We start from the raw sequence: 22,992 nt of genomic DNA, 5'->3' as shown, positions 1-22,992 counted from the left end.
GGCAGCATCAGATGAGCAGGAGGAGAGGTGGATGAGACACGTTCGTGTAAGTCCAGACCTGTCAACTACTGAAATCATCTTGCACATTATGAAATAGAAATTACAAAAAGGAAACTGTTGAGCAGTTGTCTGTTTACAAGTGACACGTCAGCCATTGCCAAGACAACAAGGAGTGGGCCGGGGAGGAGTGTGCGGATGCTGTGCATAGAGCTTTCGCCTGCCCAGCAACATCATCTTGCCTGGCACTAAGAGGAGGGCCAACCAGGTAAGAGTATAAAAATGTCTGCAGGGTTTAAGAATCAAAAAATATGGGCGGCCAAAATATTTTCCTTACCGTAAGTCAAGCCCCTGATTTTGCCAAATGTTTTCCATTATTCTCAAAATTTGAAGAGTCAGCATATCTTGTCGCAAATCTGGGGTGAAGGGGGGGATAGTTTTAAAACAAATATAACTAGGAGGCAACAGGCAAAGTAATACATGAAACCAAGTTGAAAAAAAAAAATCTCAGAGAGATACACTTAAAACATTCCTAAATTTTGCGTATGGTCTGGTATTAGTCATGGAGAGAATCCAAAAACATAACAACAAAAGTTGTTTAGGAGTTATCTTTAATGACTAACTGTACAAGATTTAGAAAGTTTCTTCTTCAGGCATGTTTCTTCAGGTATCAACTGGATATGGTTCAGGGTATGGTTCTGATCCAGTTATGTAACATGCCTGAAGAAGAAAGCTTGCTGAGAAATCTTGTACAGTTAGTCATAAAAGGTATCACCTAAACAACTTTTTTATGTCTTTGGATACCAGATTTTGAAATTGTTAAAATGATACCAAACTTAAAAAACCAAACCATACGACCATATTGCACCCACAACCTTATAAATAGAAAATACAATAATACTACCTAGTTAAAAAAAAATTTGATAAATGGGCAGCTGCATAAAATTGAGGCCATCACCATCTGTAATGCATAATGCAATTTTTGTTTGTTTGCATTTGCGAATTCTGGAAGCCTGTGTGGTCATTGTCCCAGCATGAAACGTGATCTGGCATCGGCAGGGTGCCCTGTGGAAAGTGCTTCAACCATGAATTCGTTAAATTAAGGTTTATACCATTAAAATAAAAAAATAAAAAAATCACAATCTTACATTAAAATTGAATGTTAATTATTGGGCAAGCATAATCAGTTTTTAGTTTGGGTCCACTTTAACTTTAAACCATTAAGCATGACAGCAAAGCATATTGATGCAATCATTTTCTGTAATACACTATTCCATATTTTAGGTGAGCAAACAGAATAAACCAGTAGAAAAAAAAAAAGGAACAGGCGTTGGAGAACATCTCCAGGGAAAGACCTAAAAATGCAATGTAAAAGCTAAGTAATCAAGAGTGTTAAAATGTTAAGCATGAAATGAAGATTTTGCAGCTAAAAATCAGGTCTTAAAAACCTTCAAAAAAGTTCAAGCAGCCAATGTAATAGTGCCCATTAACAGAACAATTTTCTCATCAGATGCAATCTTTTCAATAATGCCCCAGAAGGCAAAAAAACTGCGCTCCACAGCACTCTTGATAGGACCTGTATAAATATACAACACAAATGTCACCAATTGTATAGGGGATCCGCAGACTTTACTTGAGTACACACTCTTCCGTTACAATCCAAATATAGTGCAATATTGTTTCCAATGAACCACCCCGTGATTCACTTCACACAGCTGTGCAAGAGATAACCTCCACCACAGAACAGAAGAAACAGGGGGGTATTATTTCACCCCCTTAGTGAGTCTCACTCACCGGAAAGTTTCTTGAGTTTCAGCGTATAAGCCCTCCAACCTGGGCAACAACTGTATGGAACCTTTTAAATATAAAAGAGCGGGACTCGCATAGTGTAAAAAATCTTCCACATTTATTGCTAAAATCCTTATAAAATATGCGTACCAGATTGAAGTTTTTCACAAGCGTTTTGTCTATGGTGCCAGCACCGCCGCGGTCGGATCTCCGCTGCGCGCCACGGTCCCGCCTGGATCACTCCGTCCCAGACTAGCGTGACTCCATGCCCCTGATGAGTCAAATGACGAAACGCGTAGGGCGGAGCTAAGGAGTCACGAGGGACGGAAGGAGGAAGTGATCCAGGCGGGACTGTGGCGTGCAGCGGAGATCCGACTGCGGCGGTGCTGGCACCATAGACAAAACGCTTGTGAAAAACTTCAATCTGGTACGCATATTTTATAAGGATTTTAGCAATAAATGTGGAAGATTTTTTACACTATGCGAGTCCCGCTCTTTTATATTTAAAAGGTTCCATACAGTTGTTGCCCAGGTTGGAGGGCTTATACGCTGAAACTCAAGAAACTTTCCGGTGAGTGAGACTCACTAAGGCCTCTTGCACACTGCATGCATTTCAGATTCCGATTCCGCTTTTTAATCTGTTTTTACATCCGATTCCGATTTTTAATCTTAACTGCATGCTGCGTTTTTTGATCCGTTTTTCTGTTGAATGTATTCAAGGAAAATCGGAAACGGAATCGGAATCGGAAACGGAATCGGAAAACGGATTTGCAGTGTGCAGGGAGCCTAAGGGGGTGAAATAATACCCCCGTTTCTTCTGTTCTGTGGTGGAGGTTATCTCTTGCACAGCTGTGTGAAGTGAATCACGGGGTGGTTCATTGGAAACAATATTGCACTATATTTGGATTCTTTGCAGGGAAATCCTATACTCATGCTGAGATCAGGATTGTGATCGCAACTTCTTTCTCTGGTTAGATGCAATCTTTTAATGCGATTTTTATGATTAAAATGTACAGAAAACTGTGCAGTGTGTGGCAAAAATCGTAAAACGATTCTATGGTCGACTTGAAGAAAAAATTTAATGGATCCGAATGTTGGATTGAATCGGAGGAGAGAAAATGCTCTAATCAACCAGTTTATAGAAACAATCGATAATTTCCTTCCGATTACTTTCAATCGTAAAAAATGCATCAAAAGATTGCATCGGATGAAAAAATTGTACCTTTAATTAGGGGCCTTTGGGCCCTTCGGGTGGGGCTGCCTCATTCTGAGTGGCATCATCTTGCTATTCAGACTGCAGAGGGGCATAGACTGAATCTGTTTGAGAATACTGTATAGTAATGTGAGTCTGTGGTACAGAAAGTGTTCAATGTCTGTGCTCCTGATCAATTCACAAGTAATTTGACATCAGCTAATCAAGGAGCTACACAAAAAAACAAGTTCTGTAACTGAATGCAACACAAGGAGTGGGGTTTTAACCCATTTTCCCTCCCAGCACTACGGCTGAGTTTCCACTATTGCGGTTTCGGTCTGTTTCCCGGCACGCAAATAGGCTGCATCCAAATGTGCATGCAGGAGGAAAAAAATGCATGCTGGCAGCTCCAGCTTGCGTGCTGCAGCTCTCCCCATTGTGCATCTGCCAGGGTAATTATGCAGCATGGTGCTGGATGGGAATCAAAGTGTCGGACTTTGTCTGGTGCTTTGATCCAAATAGGCTGACACTGTGTCGGACTGGAACCAGCAACTTGCCGATACTTTCATCTAAAGGAGCTGACGCCATGCCAGACTAGATCCAGCAACGGCTACCCTAGAGGCAGCCATGTTTTCCTATTTTGGACTCTGTTCAACATTGGTGCTGAACTGGAAAGTGCCATAGTCCGACGTAGGATTGGAAAGGGTTAAATACTATGCAGTATTAAAAGTCATTTAGAGCTTTATATAAATACATTAATGACAGCCATCACATGTGAATGTAGCATTCAGAAAAGTTAAAGGGTACTAAATAACATTTTATGCATATTAGTGCATTTTGGAACTCACCATCTCCATTTTTAAAGATGATCTCATTGTTCAGAAACAGCATCTCGGACATAATGTCTGGGTTTTCCCAGTTTAGCCACAACGGCCTTTTTGCAGAAGACATTATTCTGCACTCTTCAAGCCTAGGGTAGAGAGGAGATGCTATGACGATACTTTGTCATAATTAGCAGTATACTTACAAAACGTACGTGCGTAAGAAAGCCAAAATCAATATTTTGAGCAACTACAGACCTGTTTCCAACCTCCCCTTTCTGGGATAAGTTATTGAGAACAGGGGTGCTGCCAGGGTACAAGCAAGGTAAGCCCCTGCTTGGGGCCTCACTTTAGAGGCGGCCTTGCTGTCCCTGGCGGCTGCCTTGTGCTCCATGACCCCCGGCCCTTTCTGCCGTAACTCGCGTGCCCTGATCCAGCGCTAAATCCCACTGCTCTCCTCCCGCTTGGGGCCACAAAAACCTTAGCAGTACCCCTGATAGAGAAGGCTGCATACCTCCAACTTAAAGCTAAGCTCTCAACAAACAACATCTTTTACGCCCTACAATCTGACTTCAAGAAGCACCAAAGCTGTGAAACAGCACTTGTTGAGATCTGCAATGACCTGCTCATGGCCAGAGACAGAGGCGGGTGTCCCATCCTGATACTGCTTAATTTCTCAGCGGCTTTTGATACAGTTGACCATGAAATCTTGCTTAAAGTGAACCTCCAGACTAAAAATATACTCAGCACCACTGAAAAGGCTTGGTGTTTAACAGTTTCACAGCATCAGAACTTTGTTTTTCTTACCAAAACTTGATTTTTAGCTGCAAAGAAGCTAAGCTCCGTCCCACCAAAGAAAACTGCCCGGGCATTTTCCCCCTGATGCTGTGCAAAGCATGATTGGATTTCTAATGTTCTCGTTGCTTAGCAACTGGGAGGGGTGATCAGGACACAAGACAGTTGGAACTTTGTCTCACGCTCCCTGTCACCTCCTTTCAACCAAAAAGGCTGACCTCATGAAATCACAAACATTTGTCTGTTCTTTCAAAACAGGGTGGGTAAGAGATTATATTACCTATCTATTTTAATTAACATAACTAATATAACTTAATGACAGTATGTTTAGGCTTAAGTTCTTCTTTAACAGGCTGCAAAAGTATTGTGGCATTGATGGTTTAATCCTTCAATGGTTCTCCTCCTACCTGGTGCAGAAAACAAAGGGTAGCCTTGGGGTCTTTCCAGTCCAACCCTGTACTACGAAAATATGGTGTGTCCCAGGGTTCAATACTATCCCCTTTGTTTACCAAATACATTCTGCCACTGGGGAAAATCATCCAAAAACACAGTCTGACATACCACTGATATGCCATTGACACCAGCTATGCATGTCATTCAAACTCAACATGACAGACTCCATCCCAAAAATAAACACATGCTTAGCTGAGCTTTAGGAGTGGATGAATGAAAACTGGCTTAAAGAGAACCCGAGGTGGGGTTCTTCCATGCCAATCCTCATACAGAGGCTGGGTCTGCCTATAGAGCCCAGCCTCTGTTGCTATATAGCTTCCCCCAAAGACCCCCCTGCGCGCTGTCAGACTCCATAAAACACCACCGCGCAGGCGACACGCAGCGTGTCACAGCCGGCTGTGTTTATCTCACTAATGCCAGTCTTGCCGCTCCACCGCCTCCTGAATCGCTCCGGTCCCCGCCCACGTCCCTTCCCTCCCCACTGATTGAAGGAAAGGGACGCGGGCGGGGACCGGAGCGATTCAGGAGGCGGGGGAGCAGCCGAGACTGACGTTAGTGAGGTAAACACAGCCGCATAGCGCGGTGGTGTTTTATGGGGTCTCGCAGCGCGCAGGGGAGGCTTTGGGGGAAGCTATATAGCAACAGAGGCTGGGCTCTATAGGCAGACCCAGCCTCTGTATGGGGATTGCCATGGAAGAACCCCACCTCGGGCTCTCTAAGTTAAATGCTGACAAGGATGAGATTCTTGTCATCCGAGGCCAACGCCTAACAGCAATGCAGCTCCCCACACAGTCAACTCCACTGAGGTTAGGGAACTCAGACCGTACTAGCTCCAACACTGTGCGCAGCTTGGGTTTAAAAGACCTACACCGCCTGCAAGCTAGTACAGAATACTGCCGCAAGACTTAACAAGCCAATCCCGCCATTGCCACATAGCACCAATTCTTTGCTCACTACATTGGTTACCCATAAAATCGAGAATCCTTTTCAAAACTGGCATGCTAACATTTAAATCCCTACACAACCTAGGCCCAGGATACCTGAAGGATGAGTTGCAACTGCACAACACCTCTCACAACCTCAGATGAAAGGATCCAATAACTTAACCATCCCCAGAGTTTAACTAAAAACTTTTGGAACCAGAACTTTCTGTCATGCTGCTCCTACCCTGTGAAATGCCTTGCCAAACATAATCAAGACAACCCGACACATTTAAAGGGGCACTATGGAGAAAAATTGTAAAATTTAAAATGTGTAAACAAATAAGAACTATGTTTTTTTCAGAGTAAAATGAGCCATAAATTACTTTTCTCCTATGTTGCTGTCACTTACAGTAGGTAGTAGAAATCTGACAGAAGTGACAGGTTTTGGACTAGTCTATCTCTTTATGGGGGAATTCTCAGGGATTTACTTATTTTCAAAAGCACTTAGTGAATGGCAGTTGCTCTGTCCAACTGCCCAAACTGTGTAGTAAGCAGGGAAGCTGGCCAGCATCATTGTTTAAATCCTTTTTAGGGAATATCTTTATAAAGAATAAAAGCCTTGCTGAGAATCCCCTATGAAGAGATGGATTAGTCCAAAATCTGTCACTTCTATCAAATTTCTACTACGTACTGTAAGTGACAGCAACATAGGAGAAAAGTCATTTATGGCTCATTTTACTCTGGAAGAAACATGCTTCTTATTTGTCTATTTTTACACATATTTAAAATTTTACAATTTTTCGCCATAGTGCCCCTTTAAATCAAACCATAAAAGCCACCTGTTTAGCCTGGCATTTATGGTCACATAACATTTCCCTCTGTAAGCACCACTATGTACTGATCTGAGACAAGCTTATGCACTTTGGGTCCTAAGGGAAAAAAGCGCTTTACAAATGTGTCTGTTTTTGTTGATTATACCTTAGATTTCCTAGCTGGTGAGCTGGGTTGAGTGGTGAGGTAAACCCTTGTAATGCGTCCATGAAATCTGGCCTCTTCATCTGCTCAACTAGAAACTTCATCTGGACCTAAACAAATAAATGCTCTTATTGATACACAGAACAGCATTCTGATAATATATATTACAATGTCCAGTCATAGAAACTAATACTTTAAAAAGATTGATAATCTGCAAGACCTGAACTGACCTTGTGAGGTTCATCCTTCTTCTCCTGCTTGAGTATATCTGTGAGGTTGATGAGTTTTTCCATGGCCTCCACTTGTCTACTCAGGTGCTTCAGGTACATGCCACAGGCTCTGCAGTAGGATTCCAGCAAAAGACCAAACCTCTGGCTGACTGTTTTACTGTGCATTTCTGACCTAAAAAATATTTCACAGCCATTACAGATGTTAAGGTGGAATGTACTGCAACAATATAAGCAGGATAGGAAAAGCATGCTAATGCATTCAAAAGTGTACTACCAGTACCTAAATTACAGTAATTGTAGCAACTGATGAGAACTGCACCCTGTATGTATTCAGAGAGTTTAGCCTGTCTCATCCGTGACTAATCTCAAGTTGTAATTTCATCTCTTGGCCGTGTCAGCTGCCTGCGACGGCAGAGAAGCCAATTTGTAAACACAGGATGTTAATAATAGGTCTGCTTCCGTGAACGCAGGAAGTAGACACTACAGATTTATTGCTGGATTTGTATCAGCTGTAACACAGAAATGTTTTTCTTTAAAGGTTATTGTGCTGTTGCGTATCTTTTGGAGCAGAGAGGAAGTTCTGAGTTCAGGTCCACTTTACTTTTTTTTTAACTGCTGTTTATCTGTGATTTATAAAGCAAACCTGAAGGCATCTATCCATCCATATTTATTTATTTATAATAGATACTAACAACTTTAAAAGGGAAGCATCTGGATGTTGCACAGGCTTCCCCAATCCTCCACGACCCTTCCACACTGCCGGCTGGGACCCTTTTCTTTGCAACCGCGCTCCCCTCGGTGCACTAATGCGGCCGTACTGCACAGGCGTCAGTAGGGCTCGCGTCTGCGCAGTAGCACAAAGCCACTCGTGCATGTTTGTAAAAGATGGGCATGAGCAGCTCTGTACTTCTGCACAAGCCATACTATGCACCTGTGCAGTGCGGCCGCGCTCATACACAGATATGCCACAATACTGAACAGCAATGTCAAAAAAAAAAGTAATAATAATAAATATATCTATATCTATCTATCTTTCTATCTTTCTATCTATCTTTTTTTGGTCTTCCCAGATGAATAGAGAAGCAGATATCAGAAGCCCCTGGACTATCCAGAGGCTTCCCTCTAAGGCAAGTACTTTTTTTGCAGGGGAAGGGGGGGGGGGGGGGGGGGGTGGGGGTGTGTCTCTCTTTAGGTGCCCTTTAAGCACAAAACTCTAGGGAGTACTTAGGATAATGAGAAATGAAAAGCATTCAGTGAGTGGCAGTTCAGGGAATGGAAGTTGTACGTTGATGAGAAAAGTTAGAGCTAACAGAGAAGCTAATTTACCCTTCTACTACATAGATTTGGCAATATTGTAGAATCATTAATGGGCACCTTAAAGTGTACCAGAGACTAACTTATTTAAAAGGTTTATACATACCTGGGGCTTCCTCCAGCCCAATCCGCATGGATTGCTCCCATCCTGCCATCCTCAGTCTTCTCCCTCTTCTGCACCAGGTCCCATTAGTGTGGCCAGTCACAGCCAGTATGAGCCGTGCGCTTCCTCCCTCTCCCTCCGGCGGAGAACAGTACTGTGCCTGCGCAGTACTATTCTAGCACACTGCGCTTGTGTCAGACTGGCCACACTAATGGGACCTGGTGCAGGAGAGGGAGAAGACTGAGGAAGGCGGCGTGGGAGCAATCCGTGGGGATGGAGTTGAAGGAAGCCCCAGGTATGTATAAATCTTAAGTTAGTCTCTGGTTTCTGTTAAAGATGTGTTCACACATCCTATCTTGATTAGCCAAGTTTACCACTTCTATGTAGAATTAGAGATTACTTACAGAATCTGTTGAAAGTATTCAAACTCTGTTGGCCCTTATACTACATGGAAGTGGTAAAATTGGCCAAGCAAGACTGGATGTGCATACTGTACGCACCTTTAGTCTGGGGGTGGCTTTAATTACCAAAGCTTTGCACACCAGCTACATAGCCCTGAGGTAAGGCCACCTCTGCCAAGAATCTAACGTGTCTACAGCAGCCCTAATGCCCCTCTATGCATCGGCAAGCAATCCACTAGGTGGATTGACTCAGTTGAGCACTGTTTTCCTGCTTGCCCCACCCTCCTCCATCGTGCGCTGTACTGTCATTTCTCTCCACTGCATAGTAACAGAACATGTGGCTAGCCTAGAGGGGGCCACTGTACACACATCTAGCAGCTAGCAACATGTCTGTTTAGACACCGCTATAAACAGCCTTCTGGGTGACAGTCCTCATGTGTGTCTACGAGGCTGAAGATATATGTTAATTGTTATGTTTAGACTGATCCTCTTCTGCAATAAATTACATTTCAGGACAATGATTTGAGGACAATATAGGAATATATTAGCAAAGGAAAATTCATTCCTTTGAGTTCGACATGGGACAGCCAAATGTAAAATCCAGATAACCAAAGTCCTCATCTGGTTCACACTTGATTTAAGACATTCCAAAAGGAAAGAATCACTGATGAGTTTATAAATGCAGAGCAAATAAAATGATGCCTAATGAGAAATATACAGTGGAGAGGATGAAGAAATCTGTGTACTTACTTTAGATGCCAGAAAAAGAAGTGTCCTATTCTTTGATTAGTTAGTGCTTTTTTCAGTAGAAATCTCACTAGCAAATTGTCCAAGTATTGCTCATACTTTAGAACCTGCATAAAAAACAGACAAAAATAAAGTAATGCCTTTGTAGCTGCATTTTCATGAGAGATTGTCAATGGGATGCAAGTTGAAGGATTATGCAAATTTTGTATGCAAATTTCTGAAAATGGACCAATCAAATCCCTTAGACCATACCTAATTTTCATATTCAGGACAGCCATTGTGCCCCTCCAATGAAGAACACTCATAGCGGGTATATGTAGTATGTGCATTTCTTAAGGTACATACACATGTCGGATTTTTGCAAACGACCGGTCGTTTGGACGTCAAATCGGGCATGTGTACGGTTGGTCGTTCAGCTGATAAGACTGGATTTCAATGATCCGCTTGGCTCTTAAAGCTCTGCTCATAGACTCTGTCATTGCATACTGTGTGTACCCATTACACTTAATTCGGAATGTTCAGTTTTAATGACTTTGTAGATGAAAGATATTACCATTGTTACTTTTCTATAGGTAGATGAATAGGGAGATGAATGTAGATCAGATCCTACCAGCAGAAGAGAAAAAGTTACCTGTACAAGCTGAATTAAATACTGTGAGAGCTTGTCATCAGTCAAATACTTTTCAAGACAAGTAACTGCAAATGACCGCACTACCCTGTCTGGGTAATTGAAATCCAGCAGCTCCATTGCTTGTTCAGGTCTGATTGCAGGCCAGTCCTTCAGAAGACAATACATCTGCACAGAAAAAGAAAAATGGCCACTGCTAAATCTTATGGACGCAGACAATTTAATCAGAAAAGAATAATAGATCTGACAATAGCCACACACAGTGAATGTGAACATAGATACCAACATTAATCCTTCCAAAAGCAATTTATATACAAAGAGTGTGTGCGTGTATGTAGTGTGGGTGGTGTGTGCGTGGTGTGTGTGGGGTGTGTAACATAATGTAATTTACATAATTGTATAGCGCCAACATCTTCCATAGCAATGTATATAGCAGAAAAATAGTGTGTAGCATGGATATAGGGTATGTTCAACTCTCTGTACAATCAGGACATCCGGCAATACAAATACAGTACACTACACACATAGATGATATGTGGTTTGAGGCATCATCAATACTGGTACATGTTCTTATGATATATTACAGCAGAATAGGAAACATTAGGTAGAGGTCCACCCTTTGTAAGCTTTCATAAAGGGATATACGCTTGACAATGCTGTAAAAGATGCACGCTATCAAGTGTTAAGCCTAGTACACATTCAATTTTGATCGGGCAATTTTACCACCTCCATGTAGTATGAGGAAGAACAGATTTTGAATACTATGAAGAGATTGTGCAGGTAAGCCCTCAAACCATGGTGATGGTAAATTTGGTCAATCAAAATTGGATGTGTGTACCAGGCTTCACAAGTGAAAGTCTCCCAAGATCATTTTCTTCCTATAAATTAAGTTATAAGCCACATACATAGGAGGGAATGGGCCATTGTAAGCCAGCTAGGCCCATTCTTTACACCAGATACATATATTCACTTAGCTGCATATGCCAGTACAAGCGAAAGGCACAAACCTATAAACATATCATTCAAATAAGGCCCATTTACTTCGGGTCACTGGGTTAAATGTTTGAGTTTTGGGAGGGTTAATCTGTACTTTCCAATTCAAGGCAGTTGAACTACTACTTCAAAACATGGCATTTAAAACTGGTGACATGCAGAGGTTGCTTATCAAGTGCAAATGGCGTGACAAAAACTCAGACAAGAGAAAGTCTTCACAACATGCCTAAAATGCAACATATGCCAGGAGGCATTTCCATTCAAATGAAAATATACGGAGAGAAAAAAATATGCGAAATATCTGGTGCAGCAAGATTATTCTGCCGTACTATACCTGTGCAACGTCATCTCTGCAATTCCATTTCACAGCTAGAAGCAGCTTAGGGAGGATATCGGGGGTATTCAAACAATAATGCCTACAAAATTAAACATCTAAGATCAGTACATGGGAAAGAAACAATAAAATGTATATAAATATAAGCTGAAACTAAAGCCAGAAGAAATTAATACTTAGGGCCTGATTCACAAAGCGGTGCTAACCTAGTTAGCATGCCTAAAGAATTTGTTAGCACGCACCAAGCTAAGTTTCACGTTCGCACACTAAGTTTAGCGCTGCCCGGTTCTCGCGAAACGCCACACAGGGTGCGCCGAAAGCGTCGCATGGGGGCGCACCGGTTTCACTGCACCTAGTGCGACGTTTCGCGCGCACCGGGCAGCGCTAAACTTAGCACACGTGCGCAAAGTATGTTTAGGCGTGCTAAGGGACTTTTCACAAGCGTGCTAACAGTTAGCACCTCTTTGTGAATCAAGCCCCTAGTCTGGCAAATGCAAGAAACTATTGTGCTTGCCAGACTTTTTTAGGGATGTTCAAGACAAATGAGGCCTAATATGTTAGGGCTCTTCCACAATGTGTCCACTGCATTGAGTTAAGATGCAGCAGACAACTAATGCGCAGCAGGCACGCAGAACTTGACCAAGTTCTCTTGTGGGCACTTTCACACATGTAATGTAGGAGACAGCAATGCAATTGCCCACATGGCAGTGCACATTTCTCAGAAAGTGGAATGTGTTGCCATTCACTGAATGAACAGAACACCTCCAAACTGGACCTGCAACGCATACCTGCATCAACCCCCTCTACAGTTTCCCATCATTAACCCAGACCTGTTGCCTAACCATTCTCCCATTCTAACATTAACCCCTTTGAAACACCTAATGGTGTCCATACATGGTACAATTTTTTTCATCCAATCTTACAATTTAAATGTAGTATAAGGGTAAATTAAGTGGATATACTCAAAGGATAGTTTAGGCAATTCCCTTATATAACATAGAAATAGTAAGATTAGTTAAAAAATAAAATAAAAACTGTACCATGTATGGGCACCATCACTCTAGCCAATAAATCTAACCTCTGCCTACCCCAACACCAACTCCCCTAAACTGACTCTTAACCTCAATTCTAAGAAATCTCCCTCCCCCCTTCCCAGTACCAAATCCAAGAGCACTGAGGGATGAGCCAAAACCTTGATTATGTGTTTATATTGTGTAGCAAGGTCTATTAATGGCAGCAAAGATGGGCACACCCATTAAACATTGGTGGCCAAATGAACAGTGCCTTTTCTAGTGTATTCGAGCACTGGAGCCTCATTATGGAGAAAAGCCTGCGATACTCCGCTGGTAAGGCTGTAATGCTACTTTCTTTTACAGCAAACCACCCTGTGTTAGCTCCATAAAGTGAGGATGCAATTATGGGTCTCTTTGCACAGTACTTTCACCTGCTTTATGGGATTAGAAAAAAATACTTTGAAAAAAATCCTATTTATCTATGTTAAAAATAAAAGATTAAACTCAAATCTAGGGTTTCACATAAAAAATGTATTCTCTCAAAGTAAAAATGGCTAATTTTGAACACCCAAAGGCCCTGGAGGTAAAACCTATGACAAGTGCAACATCGGTGCTCAGAGGTGCTGTACTCTGCAATCCTTTGAACAGGACACAATATAAAGCTGACCATTTTGCAGGAAAAAGTCTTGGCACAATACAATACAAATCATCCCATCTCACTGCAGCAGGAGAATGTGAGGAGTGTCTCCTTTTGAGCCTCATGTACAAAATCTATATCAGTCAGGCCAAAAGGAAAAAAAAAAAAAAAAAAAAAAAAAAAAAGAAGAAGAAAAGGATACCTGTGGATCCAAAGGAATTCTTTTTCTTGCTCAGTGATTTCAGAAAGAGGGTCCCGAGCAGAAATGGCTTTCAGTTGCTCTTTATCATTTTCTCGGACTTCATTGTCTCTTGCTATTCTACTACCCTGCAATACAGAACACAAAAGCTGCACTCAGAAAGGACAGTGAGGAGATTTAGAACTCTCTTTACGACTGCAATCTGTCTTTGGCCAATCCGTTCTGCGTTTCCATTTCAGTTAACTACATACCAACTCAGTGCACAGTGGCATGAAAAAGTATTTACTTCCTTTCCTGCCCCATCAATGAATATTTGTCAAGCATAATGTCTGGTCTTGAAATGTACAATCTGATAAAACAAATCTGAACACACACACACCAAAGCTTTTAAACTATTTAAGGACCAAGTAATCCAATAGCTTTTCTCCCATGTGGAATTGTAGTCTCTCAGACTAAAAATATGGTTTTAGTGTAGTATAGAGATGCTTTGCTGCCTCAAGGCATGGAACACATATTGGAAGGAATCATAAATTATGCACTATCCTAGAGACTTTCGAGGAACATCAGGAACAGAAACTCTGAGTAAAGTTTGGACTGTGTTTTGACTATTGTCTTGTGGTACATGTAACCACAATGTGGCCACTAATGATACAATTCTCTGAAAGATCATTTGTTTCCGATCATCCAAATGATCAATCGAAAACGATCTTTCAGGTCCACTAACTGACAAAAATCCCCTAACCAATCCGACCAGATCGATGAGATCTATTCCATTAATCCGATCAGATTGGTAAGGAGATTTTGGTCCATTCATGGTCCTGAAAGATTGTTAGCGTCAATCATGCAAATTATCAGAAACAAACAAACAATCGTTCAAAGAATTGTATCATTAGTGGCCAACCTTAGGACTGATTGCGGTGAAAGCAATAGTCTTAGATCAGCCTAGGCAAAACCCCGACCCAGTAGGGATATAACCAGAAACGAGCATTTAATGCACAATAACATACTAATGAATGTCTCTGAAAAAAGCAATGCTGCAAAAGTAAAGTGGTAATGTATCAAAAATATTGTGAAAAAACGCTATTAAATTAAATTAGTTGAACTGGTTACTGGTTAAAGCAGGTGCAGGTAATACTTATTAAAGTAAACCAGATCTGAACGAAATTCAAAAATAGATACTTACCCGGGTTTCCTCCAGTAGCATAAGCCTGTCTGAGTACCTCGCTGTCCTCCCGCGGTCTGCCGTGATCAGCCCCAGTAATAGGCTCAGTTGGGTTTAGTCTTTGTCTTCTGTGCATGCGCAGACCTCCCGCGCCTGCGCAGTAGACCCGAACTGGCGCCACTGAGCCTATTACCGGGGCTGCTCGCGGCTGAACGGCAGACCGCGGGAGGACAGCGAGGTACTCAGACAGGCTTATGCTACTGGAAACCTCGGGTAAGTAACGATTTTTGAATTTTATTCAGCCCTGGTTTACTTAAATAGACGAGTAACTTTTTTTTTTTTACATGAGCTATATTATGGGAGCTAGACAACCTAGTGCCTTTTTTTTTCAGTCCAGCAACATATACTGTACTGCCAAAATGAATGCAAAACTTTTTTTTTCTTAAATGGTAAACTGGTCCCTGGATTTAGTCTCTATCCACTCCATTACTCCTTTATCAAGTTTCTAATGCTAGGTACACACCATACCACTTTGTTAGATTTTCTGTTAGATTTACCTGCCAACATGTTGGAAAAAAAAAAATCTATCTGGCAGTTAAGTTTAACAGAAAATTGGATGGTGTGTACCTAGCATGGGGCATCAAAGGCTGGTAGGTACACACCATAAAATGTTCTGTTAGATTTATCTGCCAGATAGATTTTTTCGAAACATGTAACAGAAAATTGTATGGTGTGTACCTAGAACACAATCTGCCAACTTGGGAGTGTTCATGCTGCTCCCAGTCACTAAATTATAGTAGGTGTGTAAACTTATTAACAAGATGTTCTGCTTTGTGCAGCTGATAACTAAGGCAGGGAAAAGAGATTTTATGATGAACTTATGAGTAAAAATAAGTGTAGTTTATGCTTAATGTCAGTTCTGCAAGTAGCTGGCGGAATATCAAAATAGAAATGTCATTTTAATAACATTAAAATTGTAAAAAAACAAAAACCGGGTAAGATGGAGTAGCAGGATCGGCACAAGTTGCTCAGATTGGGTACCTTCTGGGTAGGGTTGCTTGCCTGTGCCTTCGGATAGGAGTATAATCTGTAATAGCAAAAAGGAAGAAAGATCCGGCACCACGAAAGTTGCAATCAAGCTTCCACCTCTTCATTACATCCCACAGCAAACAAACACAAGGGGTGTGTTGGTGGTCTCTTTTAGATCTTGCCCGGATCTTTCTTCCTTTTTGCTATTAAAAAACAAAACAGTACAGCATTGATACATGTTTACAGCTAACTTTAAACAGGTGGAATGTCACCTTAAAAACTATATATTTACTTTAATATTACAATTTGTTTAAAGAGCTGACACCATCAAGGGACAAATACACAGTAATAGGAAATTGCATTTGGGAAGATCTAAAGAGTCCCAGATTTTTGTACAAAGCAGACTTGTGCAACAATACGCCTGCTCAAGTGTTCGTAGGTGATGTCACAGGAAACAGTTGCTTGCATGGGTTCCAATTACAATTTTAGCAGAGACAAAGCCTAACTGGAGCTGGCAGTGCAGCTGGTCTAAGAAACGAGTCACTGAATTATTGAGTCCCCCAGTCAATGTTCCAGCATACAAGCTGAAGCCACAGACAGGTCAGTCTCTCGAAAAGAACTGCAAATAAAAAGAAATGTGAAGAGAAGTAGAAAGAATGTGGTGTGAGGTTTGAGCCTATCTAAAATGCTTCAAAGTGAAATGTTTGTTCATATAAACAGCTACGCAATCTGAAAGAACGCAATCACAATTACCAGTCCAGCGTGGCTGTAGTTGTAACCCATTTCTCTTTCCAAAACCTTATTTGCATGATCTTCCATTGCTGCCATGTCAGGGAACTTTACAGGGCTGCTGAAGCAGTCAAATTCAAGTTCTAAGCATGGGGTTTCCTGAAATCCAACACAGGAAAAAAATGACTTTTCCATCTAATTAGTACATGGGAATTAAGAATTTTACAAATTTAAATATACCTTGTTCGGGTTGGATCCAGTCACACCAATAGGGTTAAGTAAATCTTCCAGTCCATGAGGCACAGGCCACAGGTTCAATGCCATTTTTCCAGAAACCAGAGTGTCTGTGTAATCGAACAAGTTTATATTGCCCCAAGCCAATGGACAGTGCTCCTACAATAACAAACATACAATGTGGTGTCATTTTTCGCAAAGATACAAAGTGTCACTTATGCATTACAGCAGCTTTTCAGTCACTTCATGTCTCTAGGAAGATTTCATTACCTGACCTAGATTCATGGAAATGAAACTACCATTTCGGTTCCTGATATTTACAAAGGAACAGCATAACTAATAACATTTTTTTTAACAATACCCATTTATAAATATAGTCAGTGTTTGCCCATTGTCATCATGACTCACTAAATCACTCACCTGTAATTCATTAGACAGATGAAGCTAGGCTGCCTAAAATTGGCAAGACAGCCATTGCCCTTTTCCGAAGCTCTGCCACCCCCACCTGCATTGCTGCGATTCACCCCCAGCTGGGCAGACACCAATTAGGCCATGGCTGACAAGCTAGGGGTGAGCTCCAGGTGTGGGTGACCAAAGCTTCAGAAGACTTTAGGGGAAAAAAAACTAAATCTAAATAACCACTTGAGGACTGCAGTCTTTTCACCCCTTAACCTATTTTGGTTCCTGGACGAACCATGCGCGCTACCGCGCACTCCCGGCCGCAGATTCGGTAGCCACGGAATCAATGTATCGGGCTATGGTGCCCGATCACTGATCCCTTTCCCCCGCTGAAAAAGCGACAGCTTCTCTCGGAAGCTGTGCTTTTTCTGGCCGTTGCCTCCCCCCTGCGTCACTCTAAGCGTGTGTTACGCTTAGAGTGCCGTCATGTAAACAAACTCACAAAAAGTAAAACTACAACTAAAAGTAAAAAAAAATTAAAAACACCACACAATTACATTATAAAACTATAGTTTACATCCCACCCTCCCAAAAATACCCAAATAAAATGTTTAATATAAAAAAACAAAACAAAAAACATTACAATAAAAAATAAAAAAAAAAAAACATGTAACTATTTACCTAAGGGTCTAAACTTTTTAAATATCAATGTAAAGATGAAATATTTCTATTTTTTTTTATTTTAAACTTGTAAATAGTGATAGATGCAGAATGGAAAAAATGCACCTTTATTTCCAAATAACATATTGTCGCCATACATTGTGATAGGGACATAATTTTAACGGTGTAATAGCCGGGACATATGGGCAAATACAATACGTGAGTTTTAAATTATGGAGGCATGTATTATTTTAAAACTATAATGGCTGAAAACTGAGAAATAATGATTTTTTCCGTTTTTTTCTTATTCTTCCTGTTAAAATGCATTTACAGTAAAGTGGCTCTTAGCAAAATGTACCCCCCAAAGAAAGCCTAATTGGTGGCGGAAAAAACAAGATATAGATCAGTTCATTGTGATAAGTAGTGATAAAGTTATAGGCTAATGAATGGGAGGTGAACATTTCTCAAGTGAAAACGACGGAACGCGAATGGGTTAAAGGAGTGTGGGGGGATGCCTACGGATAAAAACGGACACTTACCTGAGGCTTCTATCAGCCCCCTGCAGCGGTATTGTCCCACGCCGTCCTCCTCCGATCCGCCTTTCCCCGCTGCCAGCCCCGGTCTAGCGCAGCATGAAATCCAACTGCGGCTGCGGTGAAGTGACCGCGCACCCGCTCGCTTCCGCCCGCATCATCGGAAGCTTACTGCGCAGTACAAGAAAACTTTGTACTGCGCCTGCGCAGTAAGCTTCAGATTACGCAAGAAGGAACACGGCAGCGCGCATTATTCGTCTGTATAATAGACGAATAATAGCCCGGTGTCGGTGAACGGCGGATCAGAGGAGGACGGCGTGGGACATTACCGTTGCAGGGGGCTGATAGAAGCCCCAGGTAAGTGTCCATTTTTATCCGTAGGAAACCCCCACAGAACCCCTTTAAGGACCAGAGCCTTTTTTTCCATTCAGACCACAAGATGGCGCTGACCAGCTCCACACTTTTTCTTTCCTTTTGCTTTTATTCAGTTATTTTTTTTTCAGTTTTTTTCTGGTTCTTAGTTATTTAGATACCCAGTCTACCTTAGTTTACTGTAGTTGATCAGTTAGTCTAGCGAGTCCCCACGTACCCGCTCACCTCTGACCCAGCCTGTACCTGCATGGACTGAACGTATTCTGCTGTCGGCCGCATGACCCATCTCCCCGGATTCCACTGCCTGCTGCCCGACACTTCTCCGGCCACCCACGTGGATAGCCGAACCCACGGAACACAGACAAGTTCTGTCGGACTGCGGGGGGGCATCTTCTCCACCGCAGCCTCCAACCTCCTGCTCACGGAACGCCACTCATGCTGAGGCCGACTGAAACGCCTGGGGACGCGCCTGCCGACTTTCACCAGGACCGCCACCTCTAAGGCAGCTTCAGGCAGCACCACCAGGGACCATCCTGCAGACACGTCGGGCACCTGCTGCGGAAGCCAATCCGTGCTCTCCGTGCTCACCGCTAAGCTGGATCGCTCGGGCATGCTAGGCCCCCCCATGGAAAGGCTCACGCACGCTGCAGCTGACCTCCTGGGCTGCCTCTCCTGCAAGCCGACAGGGACCAAAACGCCACCAACTCCTGGAGCCACATCAGAGCTCTGACTCTGCAGCTGCGGCAGGACAAGAAGACCCCAGAACCACGTGGCACCCGCCCATCAGACCGCCACTGGTCAGGGATACATTAAAGGGAACCTGAAGTGAGGCCCCCGGTTGCGGAAGCGGACCCACAGAGCTGCCCATCTCGCAGCCAGACAATGCGACACTGCAGTTGAGGCTGGATAAGGAAGCACCCAGACCCACATGGCACCCGACCATCCAGGGGTAAGAACTTTTGCCTTTTCCACTCTGCCTGTCTGCTGCCTGACCCTCAGCTCTCCTGCCCCTCAACCTGCCTACCTGTCTGACGACCCGCTGCGGCCCTGCTCCTCTGCCCTACAACCAACCTTCCTTCCCGACTCGCAGCTTTCTCTGCCCTCCAGTCTGCCTGTCTGCTGACCCGCAGCAGTCCTGCTGTTGCACCACAACCCTCCTGCCTGTCTTCCCCACTCTACAACCACCTGCCGTCTGCTTGCTGACCTACAGCGCCCCTGCTATCGGTCTTCCATGCCTGCGTGCACTCCTGCTGACCCGCAGCGTTCCTGCTCCTTTGCCCCCCAAACCTGACAGGGACTATCTGGCGACTGCGTACATGCACTCCTGCTGAGCAAGCTGGAGCACCAATATGCCAAGCCCCACCACCCCACGCTTGCGTACCACCACCCCTAGCGCCAACTTCCATGGCCTGCCTAAAATGCCCCGAGCCACACGCACCACCTATACCAGGGAACAGCTTCTAGGGTGGGAGCCACGGGCCCCCCTCTTCCTGAAGCCAAGCTCCTGACCACCCTGGTCTGGGACCACATACAGCAGGTCCTAGACCCAGTCCTGAGACTCCGGCCAGGCAAGCGGCAGAGAGGATGCCGAGCTGGGGCCCGTGTGAGGCTATGGAAGAAGGGCCTACGCTCAGCCATCCCCTCAGTCCTCCTGGCGAATGTACAATCCCTCCCTAACAAAATGGACGAACTACGCCTCCTCTGCGACAGGAGAGACCTTGGCTGTTACACTCCGGCCCTCTGCTTCACGGAAACATGGCTACATGAGGTCATCCCCGATAACGCCCTCCTACTCCTGGGTTTCAGCATCATCCGAGCAGATCGGGACCCTGTCCTCTCGGGGGAAAAAAAAAGAGGAGGCGGCATCTGCTTCTACATCAGCTCCTCATGGTGCCCCACCTTGACGATACTCGACAGGAAGTGTTCTCCAGACCTGGAACTACTACTAATTAACTGCAGACCGCCATATTCACCACGGGAGTTCTCCTCTTATGTCTTTGCTGGCGTGTACATCCCCCCTGATGCCAACGTCAAATCTGCCCTACTGATCCTAAGTGAGACCATCTCGCAGTGGGAGACGTCCCTTCTGGACTCACTGTTCATCGTGGCGGGCGATTTCAACAGGGCCAACCTGCGCCAGGAGATGCCACGCTATCACCAGCATGTAGCTTGCCCCACCAGGGGCTCGAACACCCTAGACCACTGCTACACGCCACTGAAGGATGCATACAAAGCGGCTCCATGGGCAGCCCTGGGTTCCTCTGATCACTGTCTCATCCATCTTATCCCTACCTACAGGAGGTGCCTAGAATCAGCTAAACCGATTGTTAAAGGGAACCTTAACTGAACGGGGGGTAAAGAGTTTTACTTACCTGGGGCTATTACCAGCCCCCTGCAGCAGTCCTGTGCCCTCGGCGCCACTCTGGAATCCTCTGGTCCCCCTGTCACTTAGTTTCGTTTTTGACGACTCACCAGTCGCCGGCCGCCATGCGTATTATTGGACGCATTCACCAATGCAAGTAGCGCTATTGCGGACCGCAACGCGTACAAAAATACGTGTTGCCGCATTCCGCACGCGTAGATATGCGGCAACGCATATTTTTGTACGCGTTGCGGTCCGCAATAGCGCTAATTGCATTGGTGAATGCGTCCAATAATACGCATGGCGGCCGGCGACTGGTGAGGCGTCAAAAACGAAACTAAGTGACAGAGGGGGACCAGAGGATTCCAGAGCGGCGCCGAGGGCACAGGACTGCTGCAGGGGGTTGGTAATAGCCCCAGGTAAGTAAAACTCTTTACCCCCCATTCAGTTAAGGTTCCCTTTAAGTCTACTAAGGTGTGGTCAAATGAGGCCAAACTGGAACTTCAAGCCTGCTTTGAATGCACCGACTGGAGGTCCCTGGAAGTGGCAGACCTGGATGAATGGGCAGATAACGTCGCCTCATACATCAGTTTCTGCGAGGACTCGTGTGTACCAATGAAATCCTTCAAGGTGTACCCGAACAACAAGCCGTGGTTCACCAACAAGCTACGGCAACTGCGGAGGCAAAAGGAGGCTGCACACAAGTCCGGCAACCAGGAGGACTATAGGAAGGCAAGAAACGACCTTAAGCGAGAGCTTGGAGCGGGCAAGAACGAGTATGCTGAGAAAATCAAACTTAACCTGCGCTCAAACGACTCTCGCGCAGTATTTAAGGGGCTGAAGGCCGCCACAAACTACAAGCCCCAACCCCAGCATGCAACACCCAGCCCGATATTAGCAGAGGAACTCAGCAGATTCTACTGCAGGTTCGAGAATCAGGAAGTACCGGAGGAGAACCAGGTACTGGCTACCCAACCTCCACGCCCTGCTGACAACACCCTGAGACTGCCCTCTCCCACGGTGGTGAGTGAAGCCGAAGTCCTGCGCCTCCTATCAACCCTAAATGCCAGGAAAGCCCCCAGCCCCGACAGAGTGTCTCCAGCTTGCCTGAAAACCTGCTGTAGGCAACTTGCTCCCATCCTCTTTGCTATCTTCACCAAGTCCCTGGGGGAAGGCAAGGTCCCTGCATGCTTTAAGAGGTCCACCATCATACCTGTGCCGAAGAAACAAGGGGTCACCGAACTCAACAACTTTAGGCCCGTGGCCCTGACATCAGTCATCATGAAAACCATGGAGCGCGCGGTCCTGGCCTACCTCAAGCTCTCTACTTCGCCCCTCCTAGACCCCTTCCAGTTTGCATACAGAGCAAACAGGTCCACTGATGATGCAATCAATATCTGCCTAGAGCTCATCAACGATCACCTTGATAGGCCGGACACGTACGCTAGAATACTACTCCTGGACTTCAGCTCGGCCTTTAACACCATCTGCCCATGCATTCTCCAATGGGACCTAGCTGCACTTGGAGTCCACCCAAGCCTTCAACTCCGGATCACAGACTTTCTTTCCAATAGGTCCCAAGTCGTCAGACTGGGCGATATCCACTCAAGCTGCAGTCACGAACACAGGAGCACCACAAGGCTGCGTACTGTCACCACTGCTGTTCTCCCTCTACACAAACAATTGCAGGTCTGAGGCAGACTCTCTCAAGGTTATCAAATTCGCTGATGACACCACCGTCGTTGGCCTTGTCACCAAGGATAATGTTCAGGAGTACCGTCAGCAGGTGGAGAGAATTGGCATAGGGAGCAAGGAGAACAGGCTGGTGCTAAACACCGCAAAGACTGTTGAGTTAATCATGGACTTCAGGAAGTCTGCTCCCACCCCACCTCCAATCTACATTGGCGGCAATGAGGTAACCAGAGTGCCTGCGCCCGGCTTCTGGGTACTACCATCTCCGGTGACCTCA

At 44.4% G+C, this 22,992-nt stretch overlaps 1 protein-coding gene across 1 annotated transcript in view; it reads right to left on the bottom strand.

The window, feature by feature from the left end:
• PIK3CA (phosphatidylinositol-4,5-bisphosphate 3-kinase catalytic subunit alpha) overlaps window positions 1-22,992 on the bottom strand; it is a 102,736-nt gene that overhangs the window by 12,839 nt on the left and 66,905 nt on the right. Inside the window, exons 8-17 of the mRNA XM_068281058.1 lie at window positions 16,704-16,856; window positions 16,488-16,622; window positions 13,547-13,671; window positions 11,695-11,776; window positions 10,371-10,535; window positions 9,743-9,846; window positions 7,175-7,346; window positions 6,948-7,054; window positions 3,826-3,947; window positions 335-413 (exon numbers count right to left, since the gene is read on the bottom strand). Of these exons, the coding sequence (XP_068137159.1) occupies window positions 335-413; window positions 3,826-3,947; window positions 6,948-7,054; window positions 7,175-7,346; window positions 9,743-9,846; window positions 10,371-10,535; window positions 11,695-11,776; window positions 13,547-13,671; window positions 16,488-16,622; window positions 16,704-16,856 (1,244 nt within the window). The remainder of the gene's footprint in view (window positions 1-334; window positions 414-3,825; window positions 3,948-6,947; window positions 7,055-7,174; window positions 7,347-9,742; window positions 9,847-10,370; window positions 10,536-11,694; window positions 11,777-13,546; window positions 13,672-16,487; window positions 16,623-16,703; window positions 16,857-22,992) is intronic.

Source organism: Hyperolius riggenbachi, chromosome 4 (assembly GCF_040937935.1).
Source record: "Hyperolius riggenbachi isolate aHypRig1 chromosome 4, aHypRig1.pri, whole genome shotgun sequence".
NCBI lineage: Eukaryota > Metazoa > Chordata > Amphibia > Anura > Hyperoliidae > Hyperolius > Hyperolius riggenbachi.
Note: the sequence above shows the minus strand (reverse complement) of the source record. Positions and strands in the feature narration are given on the sequence as shown.